The sequence below is a fragment of the Pongo pygmaeus genome, chromosome X (genome assembly GCF_028885625.2).
Source record: "Pongo pygmaeus isolate AG05252 chromosome X, NHGRI_mPonPyg2-v2.0_pri, whole genome shotgun sequence".
Lineage (NCBI taxonomy): Eukaryota > Metazoa > Chordata > Mammalia > Primates > Hominidae > Pongo > Pongo pygmaeus.
The window spans coordinates 113,597,161-113,617,975 of NC_072396.2; the positions used below are offsets into that span (position 1 = coordinate 113,597,161).

Here is a 20,815-nt window from a genome sequence, read left to right on the forward strand (position 1 = left end):
CTTCATTCAAGTCCCTTGGCTTGGAAATGAGGCTGGATTTTCAACAAAAGTGGAGAGTTGAAATCAGCCTGAGGCTTTAATTCAGTGCATATTTTCATTTGAACTTTGGAGTTACCTCGTGTGCATCAGAAGGGTACAACTCATTGCTTACCTTCCACAGAAGATTCCTCTTCAGAGAGTCTCAACATTTCTAAGATGTCGTTAAAGCCATAATCTGTCACTTTTAGTACAAAACGCCCATCTACCACACAGTTTCGAGACTTTAGCCTCCCATGAACAAACTCTCTGTGGTGTAAGTACTTCATGCCCTGTAGATGACACAACAGGATTTATTTAGCAACTCATTTAACTATTTTGTGCTTTTAACACCAATTTCTGAGATTGTTAATGGCATGAGCTATTATGATCCAGAACTCAGCTTTCTTCTCTTCTATGCAGGCAAAGTAAACCTTTGACAACATGAGTCAGTTTTCAGATCCCTTGGAGCTCTAAAATTTTATGCTTTGGTGAAGAATGTTATCTTGTGTGTGCAGAGAATTCTGTGTTACTAGGAGATTTATTAACATTTCAGATACAGAATGGATCCATATACATATAATTGCCAGGAATTTGGAGATTTTGATTTTCCCCAAAAGTTCTAACCCACTCTCACCCATTATTGGCAAGAATGGAAACTGGGACAAACTTGTGCATGGGCAATTTGGCAACAGCTATCAAAATTTAAACTGTGTGTACCCTATGATCCAGGGGTTCTACCTCTCCTCCAGAGAAATGCTTGCATGTATACACGAAGAGACAAAGATAAGAATGCTTGTTGTAGCTTTGCTTTTATAATAGTATATAATTGGAAATGCACTAAATATCAATAAGGAACTGGCTAGAGTGTGGTACATTCACACTAGGGAATATTCTGCAGCACTTAAAAAGAATAAGATCGATCTGTATGTAGCTGACATAGAAACAACTCTAATCCATAAAGTAAGTGAAATATAGTAATTACAGAACTATGTGACAGCATGTATATTTAACAAACAAAAAATCATCTATAATGCATATAAATACACATGAAATTAATTACAAGGTGGGTTGCCAAATTGTTAGCAGTAGTTAACTTTGAGGGGGAGTATGAAGAAAGAGGGTTGAGTAAATGTGAGTATTTTTCCAATATATGTCATTTGAGTTTTACACTTAATATATTATTTTTGTAATTAAAAATAGGCAACCAGAAAGAAGAAAGCTGTCTAGTGCTGATCTCTGCACTTGCTTGGCAGCCTTCATATGGTATTCAAATGTGACCAGGACTCTCGTTCAGATGGATTTATTCATTCTGCATATACATACATTTATATTCTAGTACAGTCATTTCAGAACTTTGTTTGCTGAGTGTCCTTTTAAGTATCTGGCTCTTTTGCAGTGTGACACCCCTTTGTACTTGGAATTTTTTTCACCCTGTGCTCTTGGATAGTCTGCACTCTTCAGTACTTCTGAGTAGAGTCTACAGTGGGCAAGATTCCCCCCCATGTTGTCTAACGGTTGCTTTTCATTCATCATGGCCTTGAGAGGATTGTCATATAGAGGTTTCTCCCTTAACTCACTGGGCTTAGCTTACAGTGTGAGCAGAAAAAGTACTAGAATAAGAATCAGGAGATTTGGATTTTATTATCAGCTCTGCCACCTAATAGTTGGCTGAGAAATATTTATTGAGTACCTACTATGTGTGCCAGACACTCTAAAACAATGTGTACTTCATTTAGCCTCCCTGAGCCTCTGTAAAAGAGGCTAATCACACCCATCTTAAAGGGAATTGGCATAACAGAATGTCTTTCCTTTTCAAGGGCCCTGAAAAAGGATTAGGCTAGCAGAAAAAGGTCAAGACTATGATCAATATGCAGGAAGCCCAAAAAGTCATTGAGTATGCAGATCAGCCCTGTAAAAAATGCACATATACACAATTTGCACATTATTCCATGGTGTTCATGGGATCCCCAGAAGCTCCTCCATGGGACTCATCTATGAACCCTACCTTGGCTGTCAGGAATCTTTGGCTCAGAGAATAAAGGTGATGCCTGATAGATCCACTGGTCTTTTGGTTTTCCAGTGGCACTGAGTTCCACATACACAGCCATGGTATGTAAAGACCTGTCACCTAGTTCTAGACTGAGCCACCATTTAGAAGGGTGAAAACTAGGAGGTAGGGCTAAGTAGCACCAAATAATCTGGGAATGAGCACTTTCCCACATCCACAAAGCAGAGAAATTGGATGAAAGAAAGGATGGCTTAAGGCAGAAGAGTGCTTAATGGCAACAGGAAGTAAAGAAAAATCTGGACCTCAAACTGGGGAGAGGACAGGCAAACCTTTTCCGTATCTGTATCATATAACAGATATGGACAAAAGGACTGTGAGAAGGGTGGTGGGGGCAAAACTTGGGAAGGAAAGTGATATGGTTTGGCTGGGACCCCACCCACATCTCAACTTGAATGGTATCTTCCAGAATTCCCATGTGTTGTGGGAGGGACCCAGGAGGATGTAATTGAATCATGGGGGCTGGTCTTTTCCATGCTATTCTCATGATAGTGAATAAGTCTCACGAGATCTGATGAGTTTATCAAAGGTTTCCACTTTTGCCTCTTCCTCATCTTCTCTTCTTGCTGCCATGTAAGAAGTGCCTTTTGCCTCCCATCATGAATCTGAGGCCTCCACAGCCATGTGCAACTATAAGTCCAATTAAACCTCTTTTTTATTCCCAGTCTTGGGTATGTCTTTATCAGCAGCATGAAAATGGATTAATATAGTAAGTTGGTACTGGGAGTGGGGCATTGCTGAAAAGATACTCGAAAATGTGGAAGCAACTTTGGAACTAGGTAACAGCCAGTAGCTGGAACAGTTTGGAGGGCTCAGAAGAAGACAGGAAAATGTGGGGAAGTTTGGACTCTCCTAGAGACTTGTTGAATGGCTTTGACAAAAAATGCTGATAGTGAGATGAACAATAAGGTCCAGGCTAAGGTGGTCTCAGATGGAGATGAGTAACTTGTTGGGAACTGGAGCAAAGGTGACTCTTGTTATGTTTTAGCAAAGACATTGGTGGCATTTTGCCCCTGCCCTAGAGATTTGTGGAACTTTGAACTTGAGAGAGATGATTTAGGGTATCTGGCAGAAGAAATTTCTAAGCAGCAAAGCATTCAAAAGGTGACTTGGGTGCTGTTAAAAGCATTCTGTTTTAAAAGGGAAACAGAGCATAAAAGTTTAGAAAATTTGCAGCCCGACAATGCAGTAGAAAAGCAAAACCTATTTTTTGAGGAGAAATTCAAGCTGGCTGCAGAAATCTGCATGAGTAGCAAGAAGCCTAATGTTAATCCACAAGACCATGGGGAACATGTCCCCAGGCCACATCAGAGACCTTCATGGCAGCCCCTCCCATCACAGGCCTGGAGGCCCAGGAGGAAAAAGTGGTTTCGTGGGCTGGGCCCAGGGTCCCCATGCTGTGTGCAGCCTAGGGACTTGGTTCCCTGTGTCCCAGCTGCTCCAACCATGGCTGAAAGGGGCCAACGTAAAGCTTGGGCTGTGGCTTCAGAGGGCGGAAGCCCCAAGCCTTGGCAGCTTCCATGTGGTGTTGAGCCTGCAGGTGCACAGAAGTCAGGAACTGAGGTTTGGGAACCTCCGCCTAGATTTCAGATGTATGGGAATGCCTGAATGCCCAGGCAAAAGTTTGCTGCAGGAGCAGGACCCTCATGGAGAACCTCTGCTAGGGCACTGAGGAAGGGAAATGTGGGGTCAGAGCCCCCACACAGAATCCCTACTGGGGCACTGCCTAGTGGAGCTGTGAGAAGAGGGCCACCATCCTCCAGATCCACTGACAGCTTGCACTGTGCACCTGGAAAAGCCACAGACACTCAATGCCAGCCCATGAAAGCAGCCAGAAGGGAGGCTGTACCCTGCAAAGCCACAGGGGCAGAGCTGCCCAAGACCATGTGAACCCACTTCTTGCATCAGCGTGACCTGGATGTGAGACCTGGAGTCAAAGGAGATCATTTTGGAGCTGTAAAATATGACTGCCCCACTGATTTCGGACTTGCATGGGCCCTGTAACCCCTTGGTATTGGCCAATTTTTCCCATTTAGAACAGCTGTATTTACCCAATACCTGTACCCCATTGTATCTAGGAAGTAACTAGCTTGCTTTTGATTTTGCAGGCTCATAGGCAGAAAGGATTTGCCTTGTCTCAGATGACACTTTGTACTGTGGACTTTTGGGTTAATGCTGAAATGAGTTAAGACTTTGTGGGACTATTGGGAAGGCATGATTGGTATTGAAATGTGAGGACACGAGATTTGGAGGGGCCAGGGGTGGAATGATGTGGTTTGGCTGTGTCCCCACCCAAATCTCAACTCGAATTGTATCTCCCAGAATTCCCACGTGTTGTGGGATGGACCCAGGGGGAGATAATTGAATCGTGAGGGCTGGTATTTTCTGTGCTATTCTCATGATAGTGAATAAGTCTCATGAGATCTGATGGGGTTGGCAGGGGTTTCCACTTTTGCTTCTTCCTCGTTTTCTCTTGCCACCACCATATAAGAAGTGGCTTTCACCTCCTGCAATGATTCTGAGGCCTCCCTAGCCATGAGGAACTGTAGGTCCAATTAAACATCTTTTTCTTCCCAGTCTCAGGTATGTCTTTATCAGCAGCATGAAAATGGACTAATACAGAAAGTAAGGAGTGAAATGATCACAACAATCTGAGGAACATAAAATATCCCAAAACATTAAAGTTCTAATCTACAGAGAAAATCCAAGATTTCCTCAGTCTTCCCATTAACCTTTATGAGATCCAGCAGGAGTGATGATTTAAACATCCAGTCGAGTTTCACATCTTGATTTGTCAGTATGTCTTCTAGGCTCCCTCGGGAACAGAATTCTGTTACAATGGCAAACATCCCCAAATCATAGAAGAAACCCAATAAAGGGTTAATATTCTCATGACGCAAGTCCTTCATCTGGAAATGAGAGAGAAAAATTAGAGTCACAGCTGTCCTGTCTCAAATGGGGACCAGAGTTGAGGGCACATAACCTTCTCTTGACCCTTCTTATGATTGGTTGTGTGGTTGACAGAATTTTGACTCCCATGATCTCCAACCCCTAGTGTTACTCCTGTGATTGTGTTTTGCTATACAACAAAAAGGAGATTATCAGGGTGAGCCTAATCTAACTAATCACATGATCCCATAAAAGCAAAAGAAGAGTGCAGAAGATAAATCAGAGAGATTCAAAATATGAGGACTCAACAGACCATTGTTGGCTTTGAAGATGGGGGAAGGAGGCTATAAGTCAAAGAATGTGGGCAGCCTCTAGAAGCTGGTAACCACCCTCAGCTGACACCCAGCAAGAAAGCAGGGACCTCAACTAATATGGTTTTGCTGTGTCCCCACCCAAATCTCACCTTGAATTGTAGTTCCCATGATTCCCACATATTGTGAGAGGGACCCACTAGGAGGTAATTGAATCATGGGGGCAGGTCTTTCCCATGCTGTTCTCATGATAGTGAATAAGTTTCACGAGATCTGATGGTTTTATAAAGGGGAGTTCCCCTGCCCACGTCCTCTTGCCTGCCACCACGTAAAACGTGTCTTGCTTCCCCTTCACCCTCCACTATGATTGTGAGCCCTCTCCAGCCATGTGGAACTGTGAGTTCATTAAACTTCTTTCCTTTATAAATTACCCAGTCTCAGGTGTGTCTTTATTAGCAGCATAATAACGGACTAATACATCGATCCTATGACCCCACTAAACTGAATTCTGCAGGCAACCTGAAGGAACCTAGAAATGGTTCCCCCTCACCCCAGCCCTGCCCCCTGACACAGGTCTCCAGATAAGAGCACAGTGCAACTGACACCTTGACTTCAGAGTTTTGAGATGCCAAGCAAGACACCCAGCTGAGTCGGCATTGACTGCTGATGTACAGAACTATGGGATAATAAATTAGTGATGTTTTACGCCACTAAGTTTGCTCTAATTTGTTACAGCAGCAGTAGAAAACAAATTCAATGGCCAAAGGGGAAAATTTCAGAGAGGGATCTCTTTTAGCATAATTATAAGTGAAACTGAAGCTGCAGATTTCTCCCTGATTCCTTTGGGACTTTCTGGAATGGAGCTCAGTGGCTCAAGAGGACTAAAGAGAGATGATACAGTAAAATGTAGAATAGGTTGTCTTTCTATGAATACTCATCTACCTAGCATCTATTAAAATAGTTTCCCCTATATAAATATCAGGCCAGAGCTTATACAATTTTTTTCAGAAGAAACATTTAGAATTTTGGCCACACTTTCTCTTTGCATTCATTCATTTTATTTCACTAATGTGAGAAGCATTTAGTGCATGTTCACAACATCCAAGACACTGGAATGCATGCTAGAGAAAAAGAGACAAACAAGATAAAATCACTGTCCCGAAAAAGCTCACATTCAATGAAGGGTGATAGGCAAGTAATCCAACAATTGTATTTCACTGTGAAATGTGTTCTGAAAAATGGGGGCATGGGATGCTGTAAGAGCTCAAATGTTAAGTATCTAATTCACCCTAGGGTAGTCAGAGAAGGCTTCCCTAAGGAGGTAATATGTGGACTCTCTCAAAGGACAATGAAGAGTTGATCAGGTGACGATGACATGATGAGAGGGGTTGAGAGTGATAGCACATTATGTGGAGAAAACCACAACAGGTTTAGGGTGGCCACAATGGAGTGTAAGGAAGAGAATATTAAATACCAGACTGGAGAAATGGACAGGAGCCATATCCCATGAGACTTTACGAACCATGCTATGGAATTTGAAATTTATATTGTGGGCATTCAATAATTATCATTTATTATTATTACTATTTAAATGAGGGATGAGAGAGGGGAAAAAAGACTCCATGATCACTCCCAGATTTCTACTTGGATACCTGGGTAGACAGTGGTGCTACATATTAATATAGGGAATTCAGGGATGAGGTAATAGTGGATATGCTGGTGCCCCACCCATATGCCTTTAACCATGCATCCCCCAACTGCTGTGAATGTTGACTGATAACTCATAGTTACTCCATTTTCAAAAAAAAAAAAAAAACTGTCCTAGAGCCCAAATTAATGGTGAGCCACCTTACCTGAGAGGTTAGGTCCCACCCACAGGCCTCAGGCAATAATTTACTCACTGAGGACAGTACAAAAGTACAGCTTCCTAGCCTCAAGGTAAGAGTCATGGTATAAGGAGGAGCCAAGATGGCCGAATAGGAACAGCTCCGGTCTACAGCTCCCAGCGCGAGCGAGGCAGAAGACGGGTGATTTCTGCATTTCCATCTGAGGTACCGTGTTCATCTCACTAGGGAGTGCCAGACAGTGGGCGCAGGTCAGTGGGTGAGCACACCGTGCGCCAGCCGAAGCAGGGGCAAGGCATTGCCTCACTCGGGAAGCGCAAGGGGTCAGGGAGTTCCCTTTCCAGGGGTGACAGACGGCACCTGGAAAATCGGGCCACTCCCACCCGAATACTGTGCTTTTCCGACAGGCTTAGGAAACGGTGCCCCAGGAGAGTATAGCCCGCACCTGGCTCAGAGGGTCCTACGCCCACGGAGTCTCGCTGATTGCTAGCACAGCAGTCTGAGATCAAACAGCAAGTCGGCAGCGAGGCTGGGGGAGGGGCGCCCGCCATTGCCCAGGCTCGCTTAGGTAAACAAAGCAGCCTGGAAGCTTGAACTGGGTGGAGCCCACCACAGCTCAAGGAGGCCTGCCTGCCTCTGTAGGCTCCACCTCTGGGGGCAGGGCACAGACCAACAAAAAGACAGCAGTAACCTCTGCAGACTTAAATGTCCCTGTCTGACAGCTGTGAGGAGAGCAGTGGTTCTCCCAGCACGCAGCTGGAGATCTGAGAACGGGCTGACTGCCTCCTCAAGTGGGTCCCTGACCCCTGACCCCTGAGCAGCCTAACTGGGAGGCACCCCCCAGCAGGGGCAGACTGACACCTCACACGGCCGGCCAGGTACTCCAACAGACCTGCAGCTGAGGGTTCTGTCTGTTAGAAGGAAAACTAACAGAAAGGACATCCACACCAAAAACCCATCTGTACATCACCATCATCAAAGACTAAAAGTAGATAAAACCACAAAGATGGGGAAAAAACAGAGCAGAAAAACTGGAAACTCTAAAAAGCAGAGTACCTCTCCTCCTCCAAAGGAACGCAGTTCCTCACCAGCAACGGAACAAAGCTGGACGGAGAATGACTTTGACGAGCTGAGAGAAGAAGGCTTCAGACGATCAAATTACTCCGAGCTACGGGAGGATATTCAAACCAAAGGCAAAGAAGTTGAAAACTTTGAAAAAAATTTAGAAGAATGTATAACTAGAATAACCAATACAGAGAAGTGCTTAAAGGAGCTGATGGAGCTGAAAACCAAGGCTCGAGAACTACGTGAAGAATGCAGAAGCCTCAGGAGCCGATGCGATGAAATGGAAGAAAGGGTATCAGCCCTGGAAGATGAAATGAATGAAATGAAGCGAAAAGGGAAGTTTAGAGAAAAAAGAATAAAAAGAAATGAGCAAAGCCTCCAAGAAATGTGGGACTATGTGAAAAGACCAAATCTACGTCTGATTGGTGTACCTGAAAGTGATGGGGAGAATGGAAACAAGTTGGAAAACACTCTGCAGGATATTATCCAGGAGAACTTCCCCAATCTAGCAAGGCAGGCCAACATTCAGATTCAGGAAATACAGAGAACGCCACAAAGATACTCCTCGAGAAGAGCAACTCCAAGACACATAATTGTCAGATTCACCAAAGTTGAAATGAAGGAAAAAATGTTAAGGGCAGCCAGAGAGAAAGGTCGGGTTACGCACAAAGGGAAGCCCATCAGACTAACAGCTGATCTCTCGGCAGAAACCCTACAAGCCAGAAGAGAGTGGGGGCCAATATTCAACATTCTTAAAGAAAAGAATTTTCAACCCAGAATTTCATATCCTGCCAAACTAAGCTTCATAAGTGAAGGAGAAATAAAATACTTTACAGACAAGCAAATGCCGAGAGATTTTGTCACCACCAGGCTTGCCCTAAAAGAGCTCCTGAAGGAAGCGCTAAACATGGAAAGGCACAACCAGTACCAGCCACTGCAAAATCATACCGAAACGTAAAGACCATCGAGACTAGGAAGAGACTGCATCAACTAATGAGCAAAATATCCAGCTAACATCATAATGACAGGATCAAATTCACACATAACAATATTAACTTTAAATGTAAATGGACTAAATGCTCCAATTAAAAGACACAGACTGGCAAATTGGATAAAGACTCAAGACCCATCAGTGTGCTGTATTCAGGAAACCCATCTCACGTGCAGAGACACACATAGGCTCAAAATAAAAAGATGGAGGAAGATCTACGAAGCAAATGGAAAACAAAAAAAGGCAGGGGTTGCAATCCTAGTCTCTGATAAAACGGACTTTAAACCAACAAAGATCAAAAGAGACAAAGAAGGCCATTACATAATGGTAAAGGGATTAATTCAACAAGAAGAGCTAACTATCCTAAATATATATGCACCCAATACAGGAGCACCTAGATTCATAAAGCAAGTCCTGAGTGACCTACAAAGAGACTTAGACTCCCACACATTAATAATGGGAGACTTTAACACCCCACTGTCAACATTAGACAGATCAACGAGACAGAAAGTCAACAAGGATACCCAGGAATTGAACTCAGCTCTGCACCAAGCGGACCTAATAGACATCTACAGAACTCTCCACCCCAAATCAACAGAATATACATTTTTTTCAGCACCACACCACACCTATTCCAAAATTGACCATATAATTGGAAGTAAAGCTCTCCTCAATAAATGTAAAAGAACAGAAATTGTAACAAACTACTGTCTCTCAGATCACAGTGCAATCAAGCTAGAACTCAGGATTAAGAATCTCACTCAAAACCGCTCAACTACGTGGAAACTGAACAACCTGCTCCTGAATGACTACTGGTTACATAACGAAATGAAGGCAGAAATAAAGATGTTCTTTGAAACCAACGAGAACCAAGACACAACATACCAGAATCTCTGGGATGCATTCAAAGCAGTGTGTAGAGGGAAATTTATAGCACTAAATGCCCATAAGAGAAAGCAGGAAAGATCCAAAATTGACACCCTAACATCACAATTAAAAGAACTAGAAAAGCAAGAGCAAACACATTCAAAAGCTAGCAGAAGGCAAGAAATAACTAAAATCAGAGCAGAACTGAAGGAAATAGAGACACAAAAAACCCTTCAAAAAATTAATGAATCCAGGAGCTGGTTTTTTGAAAGGATCAACAAAATTGATAGACTGCTAGCAAGATTAATAAAGAAAAAAAGAGAGAAGAATCAAATGGATGCAATAAAAAATGATAAAGGGGATATCACCACCGATCCCACAGAAATACAAACTACCATCAGAGAATACTATAAACACCTCTATGCAAATAAACTAGAAAATCTAGAAGAAATGGATAAATTCCTCAACACATACACCCTCCCAAGACTAAACCAGGAAGAAGTTGAATCTCTGAATAGACCAATAACAGGAGCTGAAATTGTGGCAATAATCAATAGCTTACCAACCAAAAAAAGTCCAGGACCAGATGGGTTCACAGCCGAATTCTACCAGAGGTACAAGGAGGATCTGGTACCATTCCTTCTGAAACTATTCCAATCAATAGAAAAAGAGGGAATCCTCCCTAACTCATTTTATGAGGCCAGCATCATCCTGATACCAAAGCCTGGCAGAGACACAACAAAAAAAGAGAATTTTAGACCAATATCCTTGATGAACATTGATGAAAAAATCCTCAATAAAATACTGGCAAACAGAATCCAGCAGCACATCAAAAAGCTTATCCACCATGATCAAGTGGGCTTCATCCCTGGGATGCAAGGCTGGTTCAATATACGCAAATCAATAAATGTGATCCAGCATATAAACAGAACCAAAGACAAAAACCACATGATTATCTCAATAGATGCAGAAAAGGCCTTTGACAAAATTCAACAACCCTTCATGCTAAAAACTCTCAATAAATTAGGAATTGATGGGACGTATCTCAAAATAATAAGAGCTATTTATGACAAACCCACAGCCAATATCATACTGAATGGGCAAAAACTGGAAGCATTCCCTTTGAAAACTGGCACAAGACAGGGATGCCCTCTCTCACCACTTCTATTCAACATAGTGTTGGAAGTTCTGGCCAGGGCAATTAGGCAGGAGAAGGAAATCAAGGGTATTCAATTAGGAAAAGAGGAAGTCAAATTGTCCCTGTTTGCAGATGACATGATAGTATATCTAGAAAACCCCATTGTCTCAGCCCAAAATCTCCTTCAGCTGATAAGCAACTTCAGCAAAGTCTCAGGATACAAAATCAATGTGCAAAAATCACAAGCATTCTTATACATCAATAACAGACAAACAGAGAGCCAAATCATGAGTGAACTCCCATTCACAATTGCTTCAAAGAGAATAAAATACCTAGGAATCCAACTTACAAGGGATGTGAAAGACCTCTTCAAGGAGAACTACAAACCACTGCTCAAGGAAATAAAAGAGGATACAAACAAATGGAAGAACATGCCATGCTCATGGGTAGGAAGAATCAATATCATGAAAATGGCCATCCTTCCCAAGGTAATTTACAGATTCAATGCCATCCCCATCAAGCTACCAATGACTTTCTTCACAGAATTGGAAAAAACTACTTTAAAGTTCATATGGAACCAAAAAAGAGCCCGCATCGCCAAGTCAATCCTAAGCCAAAAGAACAAAGCTGGAGGCATCACACTACCTGACTTCAAACTATACTACAAGGCTACAGTAACCAAAACAGCATGGTACTGGTACCAAAACAGAGATATAGATCAATGGAACAGAACAGAGCCGTCAGAAATTATGCCACATATCTACAAGTATCTGATCTTTGACAAACCTGACAAAAACAAGAAATGGGGAAAGGATTCCCTATTTAATAAATGGTGCTGGGAAAACTGGCTAGCCATATGTAGAAAGCTGAAACTGGATCCCTTCCTTACACCTTATACAAAAATCAATTCAAGATGGATTAAAGACTTAAACGTTAGACCTAAAACCATAAAAACCCTAGAAGAAAACCTAGGCATTACCATTCAGGACATAGGCATGGGCAAGGACTTCATGTCTAAAACACCAAAAGCAATGGCAACAAAAGCCAAAATTGACAAATGGGATCTAATTAAACTCAAGAGTTTCTGCACAGCAAAGGAAACTACCATCAGAGTGAACAGGCAACCTACAAAATGGGAGAAAATTTTCGCAACCTACTCATCTGACAAAGGGCTAATATCCAGAATCTACAATGAACTCCAACAAATTTACAAGAAAAAAACAAACAACCCCATCAAAAAGTGGGCGAAGGACATGAACAGACACTTCTCAAAAGAAGACATTTATGCAGCCAAAAAACACATGAAAAAATGCTCACCATCACTGGCCATCAGAGGAATGCAAATCAAAACCACAATGAGATACCATCTCACACCAGTTAGAATGGCAATCATTAAAAAGTCAGGAAACAACAGGTGCTGGAGAGGATGTGGAGAAATCGGAACACTTTTACACTGTTGGTGGGACTGTAAACTAGTTCAACCCTTGTGGAAGTCAGTGTGGCGATTCCTCAGGGATCTAGAACTAGAAATTCCATTCGACCCAGCCATCCCATTACTGGGTATATACCCAAAGGACTATAAATCATGCTGCTATAAAGACACATGCACACGTATGTTTATTGCTGCATTATTCACAATAGCAAAGACTTGGAACCAACCCAAATGTCCAACAATGATAGACTGGATTAAGAAAATGTGGCACATATACACCATGGAATACTATGCAGCCATAAAAAATGATGAGTTCATGTCCTTTGCAGAGACATGGATGAAATTGGAAATCATCATTCTCAGTAAACTATCGCAAGAACAAAAAACTAAACACCACATATTCCCACTCATAGGTGGGAATTGAACAATGAGAACACTTGGACACAGGAAGGGGAACATCACACTTCGGGGACTGTTGTGGGGTGGGGGGAGGGGGGAAGGATAGCATTGGGAGATATACCTAATGCTAGATGACGAGTTGGTGGGTGCAGCGCACCAGCATGGCACATGTATACATATGTAACTTACCTGCACATTGCGCACATGTACCATAAAACTTAAAGTATAATAATAATAATAATAATAATAAAAGAAAAAAAAAGAAATTAAAAAAAAAAAAGATTCATGGTATAACTTGTGCTCCAGCATTTCCCCATAAGATCATACTGTTGCTAGTTTCCAGCTGAAATCAAATACTTGCTTAACTTTTACCCTGTCCTATCCTACTTCCCTCACTCTTTACCTGAAAGCATTTTCTCCATAAATAATTTGAACAAGAATTTCCATCTCAGGCTCAGATTTTGGGGAATCTAACCTAAGACAGATGGAAAAGCACATTTGGTGGTGGAAAGGCTGATAAATTCAGTTGGAGACATATTGAGAATGAGGTACCTACAGAACATCAAGGGGGAACTATTGTAAAGACAGTTGTATATTCAGGGTTTGAAGCTCAGGAATGAGTTCTGACCAGTACAAATACATGTGGGAATTGTAAGCAATTAAATTTTAGGTAAAATCAGTGGGAACAAATGAGATTACCCAAGGAAAGTATAAAGAAAAAGAGAAAAAGGAAAAAGCAGCATTTGAAGGGTGGGAAAAGGAAGAACAGCCTGCAATAATAAGACTTAGAAGAAAGGCCAGGAAGTAGAGAAAAGCCTATTTAAAACCATATTGTTAAAACCACAGGATTAGTTTCAGGAAAGTGAGAAAAATGCCTGCCAGAAAGAATTTCAGGAAAGTGTGATAAATACCAGAGAGGTCAGGTAAGATGAAGAAAAGTGTCTGGTGAATTTCACCATTAAAATTTATTAATTACAGAAACTTACAACATGTTTACACAGATATGTATATCTATATCTATCTAAATAGATAGAGAGATAGGCTTAGAATGGTAACAGTGTACATGAACAGCAAAAGGTAGATCTGAGATGTATTTTGGAGCTATAAATCACGTGACTTCTTGTGTGGGGAGGGAAGGAAAGAATGAAACAAAGAATTACTCTATTTTGAACACTGAACTGATGGTGGGCCATCTATTGAGATGAATTACACTATAGGACTTAGAATATGAGCTTGCTTCTTAGAATATGATCCAAGCAAAGGTTAAATTATCCCTGGTGGGAATGTCAGCTATTGACCACCAAGGTTGCCTTCTAAGCATAAGAGCCTGGCACCCATGACAATTCTCTTCATCCACTGCAACCTAAACCAGTTAAGGTGGACAGAAACTCAGCCCACAAACAGCAAAATAGGCATTGCTCCTAAAGTTCTATTTTCTTATGAAGCAAGCAGCCAAAGCTACTGGGCTCTGGAACTCTGTTGGAAGAAAAAGTAAAAAGTTGTCATATTCAATGCTGCTAGCTGTTCAACACAAATGTATTTTCTCTTCTTCTTGGGCAGAGAGCTAATCCATGTTTTCCAGTCTTTCTTGGGCCTAAGTGTAGCCATATGACTGAATTCCAAGCAATGGAATAGAAGAGGAACCGATATATGCCCCTTCCTCTAGGCAATAAAATGGGAGAGGAAGTGATATGTGTCATTTCTAGGCTAAGGCTTTTATACCCTCTTCCATATTATTTTCCCACTTCTATGGATGAATGCAGATGATGACACGGCCCTAAGACATAGCAGAGCCGTGAGATGGTTATAGCTTGGGTCCCTGAGTCATGATATTGGAAGAGAGTCACCTGCCAACAGTACAAGAATATCCACCTTGTGCTGTTATTTGGGTGAAAATTAAACTTCTGCTGTGTTTGAGACATTACATATTTGAAGGTCTATTTGTTAAAACATCTAGCATTACACTAATGGTACTAGCATGGGAATAATTCTGTCTAGATCTTTGATAGATCTTTATAGGCATCCATCCTCAGCTGTAATCAATAGAGAAGATCCCATATAAGGAACAGGTAGATGCCTACATGCAGTCGTGTCCTACCAAGATTCTGGACAACCCCAGGATGCAGAGAAAGTTTGCAACATCAGCTTTAGCAAGATGAGCATTTACGGGGTAGACATATACTTTACTTCTTCCATAATACCTATCTGGCTGGCTACCATCAAATGTTTAAGAGTTGAATGTGTCCTGTCTCTCAAGGATTTTGTTAGCTTCATATTTGACATGACATCTTTTTTTTTTTTTTTTGAGACAGAGTCTCGTTCTGTCACCTAGGTTGGAGTGCAGTGGCGCAATCTCTGCTCTCTGCAACCTCCGCCTCCCGGGTTCAAGCGATTCTCCTGCCTCAGCCTCCTGAGTAGCTGGGATTACAGGTGCACACCACCACACCCAGCTAATTTTTCATATTTGTGGTAGAGACGGGGTTTCACCATGTTGGCCAGGCTGGTCTCGAACTCCTAACCTCAAGTGATCCACTCGCCTTAGACTCCCAAAGTGTGACATGACACCTTTAAGCATACAGCCACCAGAGACATCTGCTCCTAAGTCAAATACTGACCTAAGTTATCTGAAAGACTCCTTCACCCACTTGAAAAAAGTTCCTAGGATGTCATAACACCAGAATTAATCTCTACTTGTCCCTCTTCCGCAGCAGCTGAAATCCCATCCTAGAGGTGGGTATGTATACCTTTATGAAAATGTCATTCTCCACATAAGTGCTCACCCGCAGCTATATCAGCAACAATTGCTGTCTATATTGACAAGAAAATTTTCTTTTTTTTTTTTTTTTTTAGGCAGAGTCTCGCTCTTGCTCTGTCGCCTAGGCTGGAGTGCAGTGGCGCGATCTCAGCTCACTGCCACAACCACCTCCCAGTTCAAGTGATTCTTGTGCGTCAGCCTCCCAAATAGCTGGGATTACTGGTGCATGCCACCATGCCCAACTAATTTTTGTGTTTTTAGTAGAGACAGGGTTTCACCATCTTGGCCAGGCTGGTCTCGAACTCCTGACCTCAGGTGAGCCACCCACCTCGGCCTCCCAAAGTGCTGGGATTACAGGCACGAGACACTGTGCCTGGCCTCGACAAGAAAACGTTCTACCTCCATGAGTTAATTGGTGATTCATGTCTGTTTCCTGCATTTCTCTTTATTTTTATTTTGTTGTAAAGAGCTATTGTTCAAGACCTCCTATTGCTGTATCAACCTACCCACTATCTAACACCCAGAAGTCAATGGTCATATAGAACACACTAACCAGGTACTAGTGAAAGACTTCTGATCCTATATTTCCCACTAGCAATATTTTATTCATTTAACAAACTTTTTCAGTACCTATTATTTGCCAGTCCCTGAGAGATAGACTGGGGACAAATGATGAACAAAATGTTACATGGTTTCTGACCTCTTGTTTTAACCAGATGATTACACAATGATACATAATTTGTGACTCTGACAAGTCCTGTGGAGGAGAGTTACATAATGTGAGTATGTATAATTGGGGCTTTGACCAATCAGAGAAGTTGGGACAGGGTTCATGAGAAGTAAGAATTGATCTGGGAGTTAAAAGATGAGTGGATTAAACCATGCAAAGAAGGGAAGGAAAAGTATTTCAGGGGTTGTAATAGAACAGGTAAAGGCTTTGTGCTGGGAGCATATCACAACCCAAACACTAAGTAAAAGCCAGTGTGCCTTAAGCAGAGCGGTTGAGGGAAATATGATGGTGATATAAGACTGAAGAAACAGGGAAGAGCCAGATTATACAGAATCTAATAGGTCATTTTAAGTAGCTATTTATTTATATTAAAAATGATTATAGGGACATTGAATACCAAGTAGGGTGTAGTAGGTTATGGCAGACCACCATTCCTGATGCTACAGCTTTTAACAACTAGAAAAATTGAAAAAATATATTAAAAAAAAAAAAAACACTGGGGACATGTAGGTGCAAAAAAAGAATCTAAAATTCAAAGATGTAAGAGCCCTTCTAAGATAACCAGGCTGTTGTCAGCCATTTTCTTCCCTGAGGACACTTGCTGATTTCTAGCACAAGCCAAAGATTGGGCTTAGCCTAACAGAAAGAATTTGCTAGGAAAATACAAAAACTGGTAATGCTTTTGGCAATTGTAGAAGACTGGTATCACAATTAATAAATTTCAGGAGACCTAAATGTGAGCTAGTTTTCTCCCCACAGCATATTTTCTGAGTCTGGGGGCTATAGAGGAGACTAGAAAGCTTCTGTAAAATTGTTTGAGATCTTCTGTAGTTTCCAAATATTTAGGAGACAAAGTCTCACTGAAGAAATAGGGCTTGCAACAGACATTCGGTTGGTGTCTTCCTCAAGAAATTTGCCAAATTTGGAAGCAGCATGGATTGAGAGTACAGGAAAAAGGTTATGAAGTACAGTCTGAATATCCCAATCTTTCAAAGTGGAGGAGAGAGACTTGTAGACTCTTGGAAGGATATGCCTGAGAAACAGTAGAATTAGTGGTGGACTGAGTCTAACCAAAACTGCAACACAGCTTCAATCCAGCTCAATCTTTGACTCAATTAATGTGATTAGTTCCTTACCCAATCTACCTAACAAATGAAAAGAGAAAAATCCTTACTGGTAGAAATTATGACCTGGAGCTTCTACCATTTATTTACATAAAATATCTAGCATAAAATAAAAAACATTAGATATTTGGGAATGCATAACAAAGTCAGAAGACAATTGAACAATGTCTTTGAATACTCAGTAGACAAAGAAACCTATGAAATATGAATCAAATATTCTAAAAACCATTTGAAGACAGTGGAGAGTGACTGAAAGCAGAAATGGAGGTAGAACTATATTTGAAAGACAACTAAAATGAGTAAAATTTGGGTTTACCTCCAAGAACAAAAAAATAGTTCTTTGGAGCAACACCACAGAATCCAGAGTTTCTAAAATGTATTATTCATAATATTCAGTAATGAACCAAAAAGCCTTAGATGTACAAAGAAATAGAAAAAATGTGACTCATACTCAAGGAAAAAAAAGGTCAATAGAAATTAATCCCAAAATGACACAGATCTTGCGATTAGCAGAAAAGGCCTTTAACACAGATTTTATAAATATATTTGAAGATTTAAAGGAAAATATATGCAAAATGAATATATGGGTATAGAACATGGCAGAGAAAAAGAAACTATAAATATGAACCAATTGGAAATTACATAGCTGGAAAATATAATAACTGAAGTAAAAAAATTTGCTAGGTGGGCTTAGGAAATGACATAAGAGTAATGAACTTGAGGAGAGATCAATAAAAAATACCCAGTCTGAAAAACAGAGGGAAAAAGGATAAGTGGGACAATATCAAACAGACTAACACATAGGTAACTTGAGTTCTAGAAGGATATAAAGAAAATGCGGCAAAACAATTTTTTTTAGAAATAGTGGTCAAAACCTTTGTGAATTTAGTAAAAGACATCAACTTAAAATTCTAAGGAGCTCACTGAACTCCAAACAGAATAAACACAAAGAAAATGCCCTACATATATCATATTCAAACTCCTACAATCCAAAGATGAACTTAAAGATCTCAGAAGTTCGGTGACCCACCAAAGAGATTAAATACAAAGAAAGCAATACCTAGACATTTAACAGTCAAAACCCTGAAATATGAAAATAAACTTTTGAAGGTAGTCAGAGAAAAACAGTACACACTACATTACAAAGAAATGAATAATGGCTGACTTCTCATCAGAAACAAAGAAATGCAAAAAAAAAAAAAAAAAAACCAATGAAACGAAATCTTTAATATGCCAAAAGAAAATAAACACAGATGTCAACTCATAATTCTGTACCAAACAAAAGTGTCATTCAAAATTGAAGACATTATCAAATAGATGAAAACTGAGAAAATTCGTCATCAGCAGGCCTGCAATACAAGTAATGCCTAAGGGGAGGATCTTCAGGTTGAAGAGAAAAGATGCTAAATGGTAACTTGGCTCTATTAGGAGATAATTAAAGTTATCAGAAATAGTAAATATGTTGATAAATATAACAGAATATATTTTTATTTCATTCTCTTCATTTCTATGAAATGCATATGAATGTTTAAAACAAATTTTAACACTATATTATATGGTTCACAATAAATGTAGGTATATATATGATAACAATAGCGCAAAGAATAGTAGGCTAGTAAATGGGACACTGCTGTTACAAATTTCCTATGTTTTAGGTAAAGAAGTGGAATATTAATTCTAAGAAGATTATGATAAATTCAAGATGCATTTAAGCAATTCCTAGGACAGTCACTAAAAAGTGCAAAAATGTATCGCTAAAATGCCAATAGGAAACAAAATGGAATATATGAAAAACACTTTTATCCCAAAGGAAAGCAAGAAAACGGAAACAAAGGAACAAACAGAGACACAGATGAGTCAAATAGAGAACATATAGCAAAATAGATGACAAGAAATCCAACTATATCAATAAGTGCCTTAAATGTAAGTAGCCTAAACATTTCGATTAGAAGACAGATTGCAGAATGGGGAGATAAAAAGCAAGAACCAAATGCCTTCTCCCTAAATAAGATGAACATTAATCCAAAGACACAAATGCATTGAAAGAAAAAGTACAGAAAAAGTAAATCATGCAAAAACTAATCAGAAAGCTAAATTGGCTATGTTATTATTGGACAAAATAGAAATCAAGAAAATAAGTATTATCAGACATAAAGAGAGACATTTCATAATGATAAAATAATCAAGACATAATAATAAAATGTATATGTGCAAAGATGTGCTGGATCATAAGAAGAATATTTTGCATATTTCTTACCATCTCTGTGTTCAGTGACATCACATGGGTAGCCCCAGATTAGTTACAATGGAGGTACTTACAGCACAGAAATCAGAAAATGCTCCAAATTAGGGATCTTTTTCAGAAAGCCTGTTGTTAAACATTTACTAGCACACCAATATGTATGTACTTAATAATAGAACTTCAATGCACCTGAAGAAAACACTCCCAGAATTAGAAAATAGGAAAATTTTACGGTAATTGATGAAACATATTGACAAAAATGCAGTAAGGATATAGAAGATCTGAATCACACTATCAACCATCTTGACCTAATTGATATTGATAGGACTCTATACCAAACAACTGTACAATATGCATTAATTTCAAATGTATGTGGAATGTTCACTAACACAGACCACATGCTTGGCTATGGCCAATGTTTTTGATAAATTTCAAGATTAAATTTGCAGATAATATTCTTTGACCACAACAGAATTAAATGAGAAATCTATTAATTATGATATCTAGAAGGGCCACAAATATCTGGTAATTAAGCATATATTTCAAAATAATACATGGGTCAAAAAAGAATAATGAAATCATAATTACTTCAAGCTGAAAAGTCAATGAAAATATAACATATAAAATTTTGTGGGAAGCAGCTACAGCAGAGCTTAAATGTAAATATGTTGCTTAAATTAAAAAGAAAGAATGTTAAAAAAATAAGAATGAATAAACCAAAAATAAGCAGAAAGAAGGAAATAATAACAATAAGAGCAGATAAAAATAGAAAACAGCCAAAATGTAGAGAAAATTAACAAAATCAAAACATTGTTCTTTAAAACAAAGTAATAAATTTAATAAATCTCTAAGAAGACTGATCAAGACAAAAAGAAAAAGAAAAAATTATTAATATCTAGAATGAAAGTTATGGTATCACTACAGATCATACAGATATCAGTAAGA

The 20,815-nt window shown here is 39.9% G+C and overlaps 1 protein-coding gene across 1 annotated transcript in view; it reads right to left on the bottom strand.

The window, feature by feature from the left end:
• The window catches only part of GUCY2F (guanylate cyclase 2F, retinal), a 112,986-nt gene that overhangs the window by 31,218 nt on the left and 60,953 nt on the right, over window positions 1–20,815 (bottom strand). The window contains exons 9-10 of the mRNA XM_054472791.1: window positions 4,816–4,992; window positions 152–308 (exon numbers count right to left, since the gene is read on the bottom strand). Coding sequence (XP_054328766.1) covers window positions 152–308; window positions 4,816–4,992 — 334 coding nt within the window. The remainder of the gene's footprint in view (window positions 1–151; window positions 309–4,815; window positions 4,993–20,815) is intronic.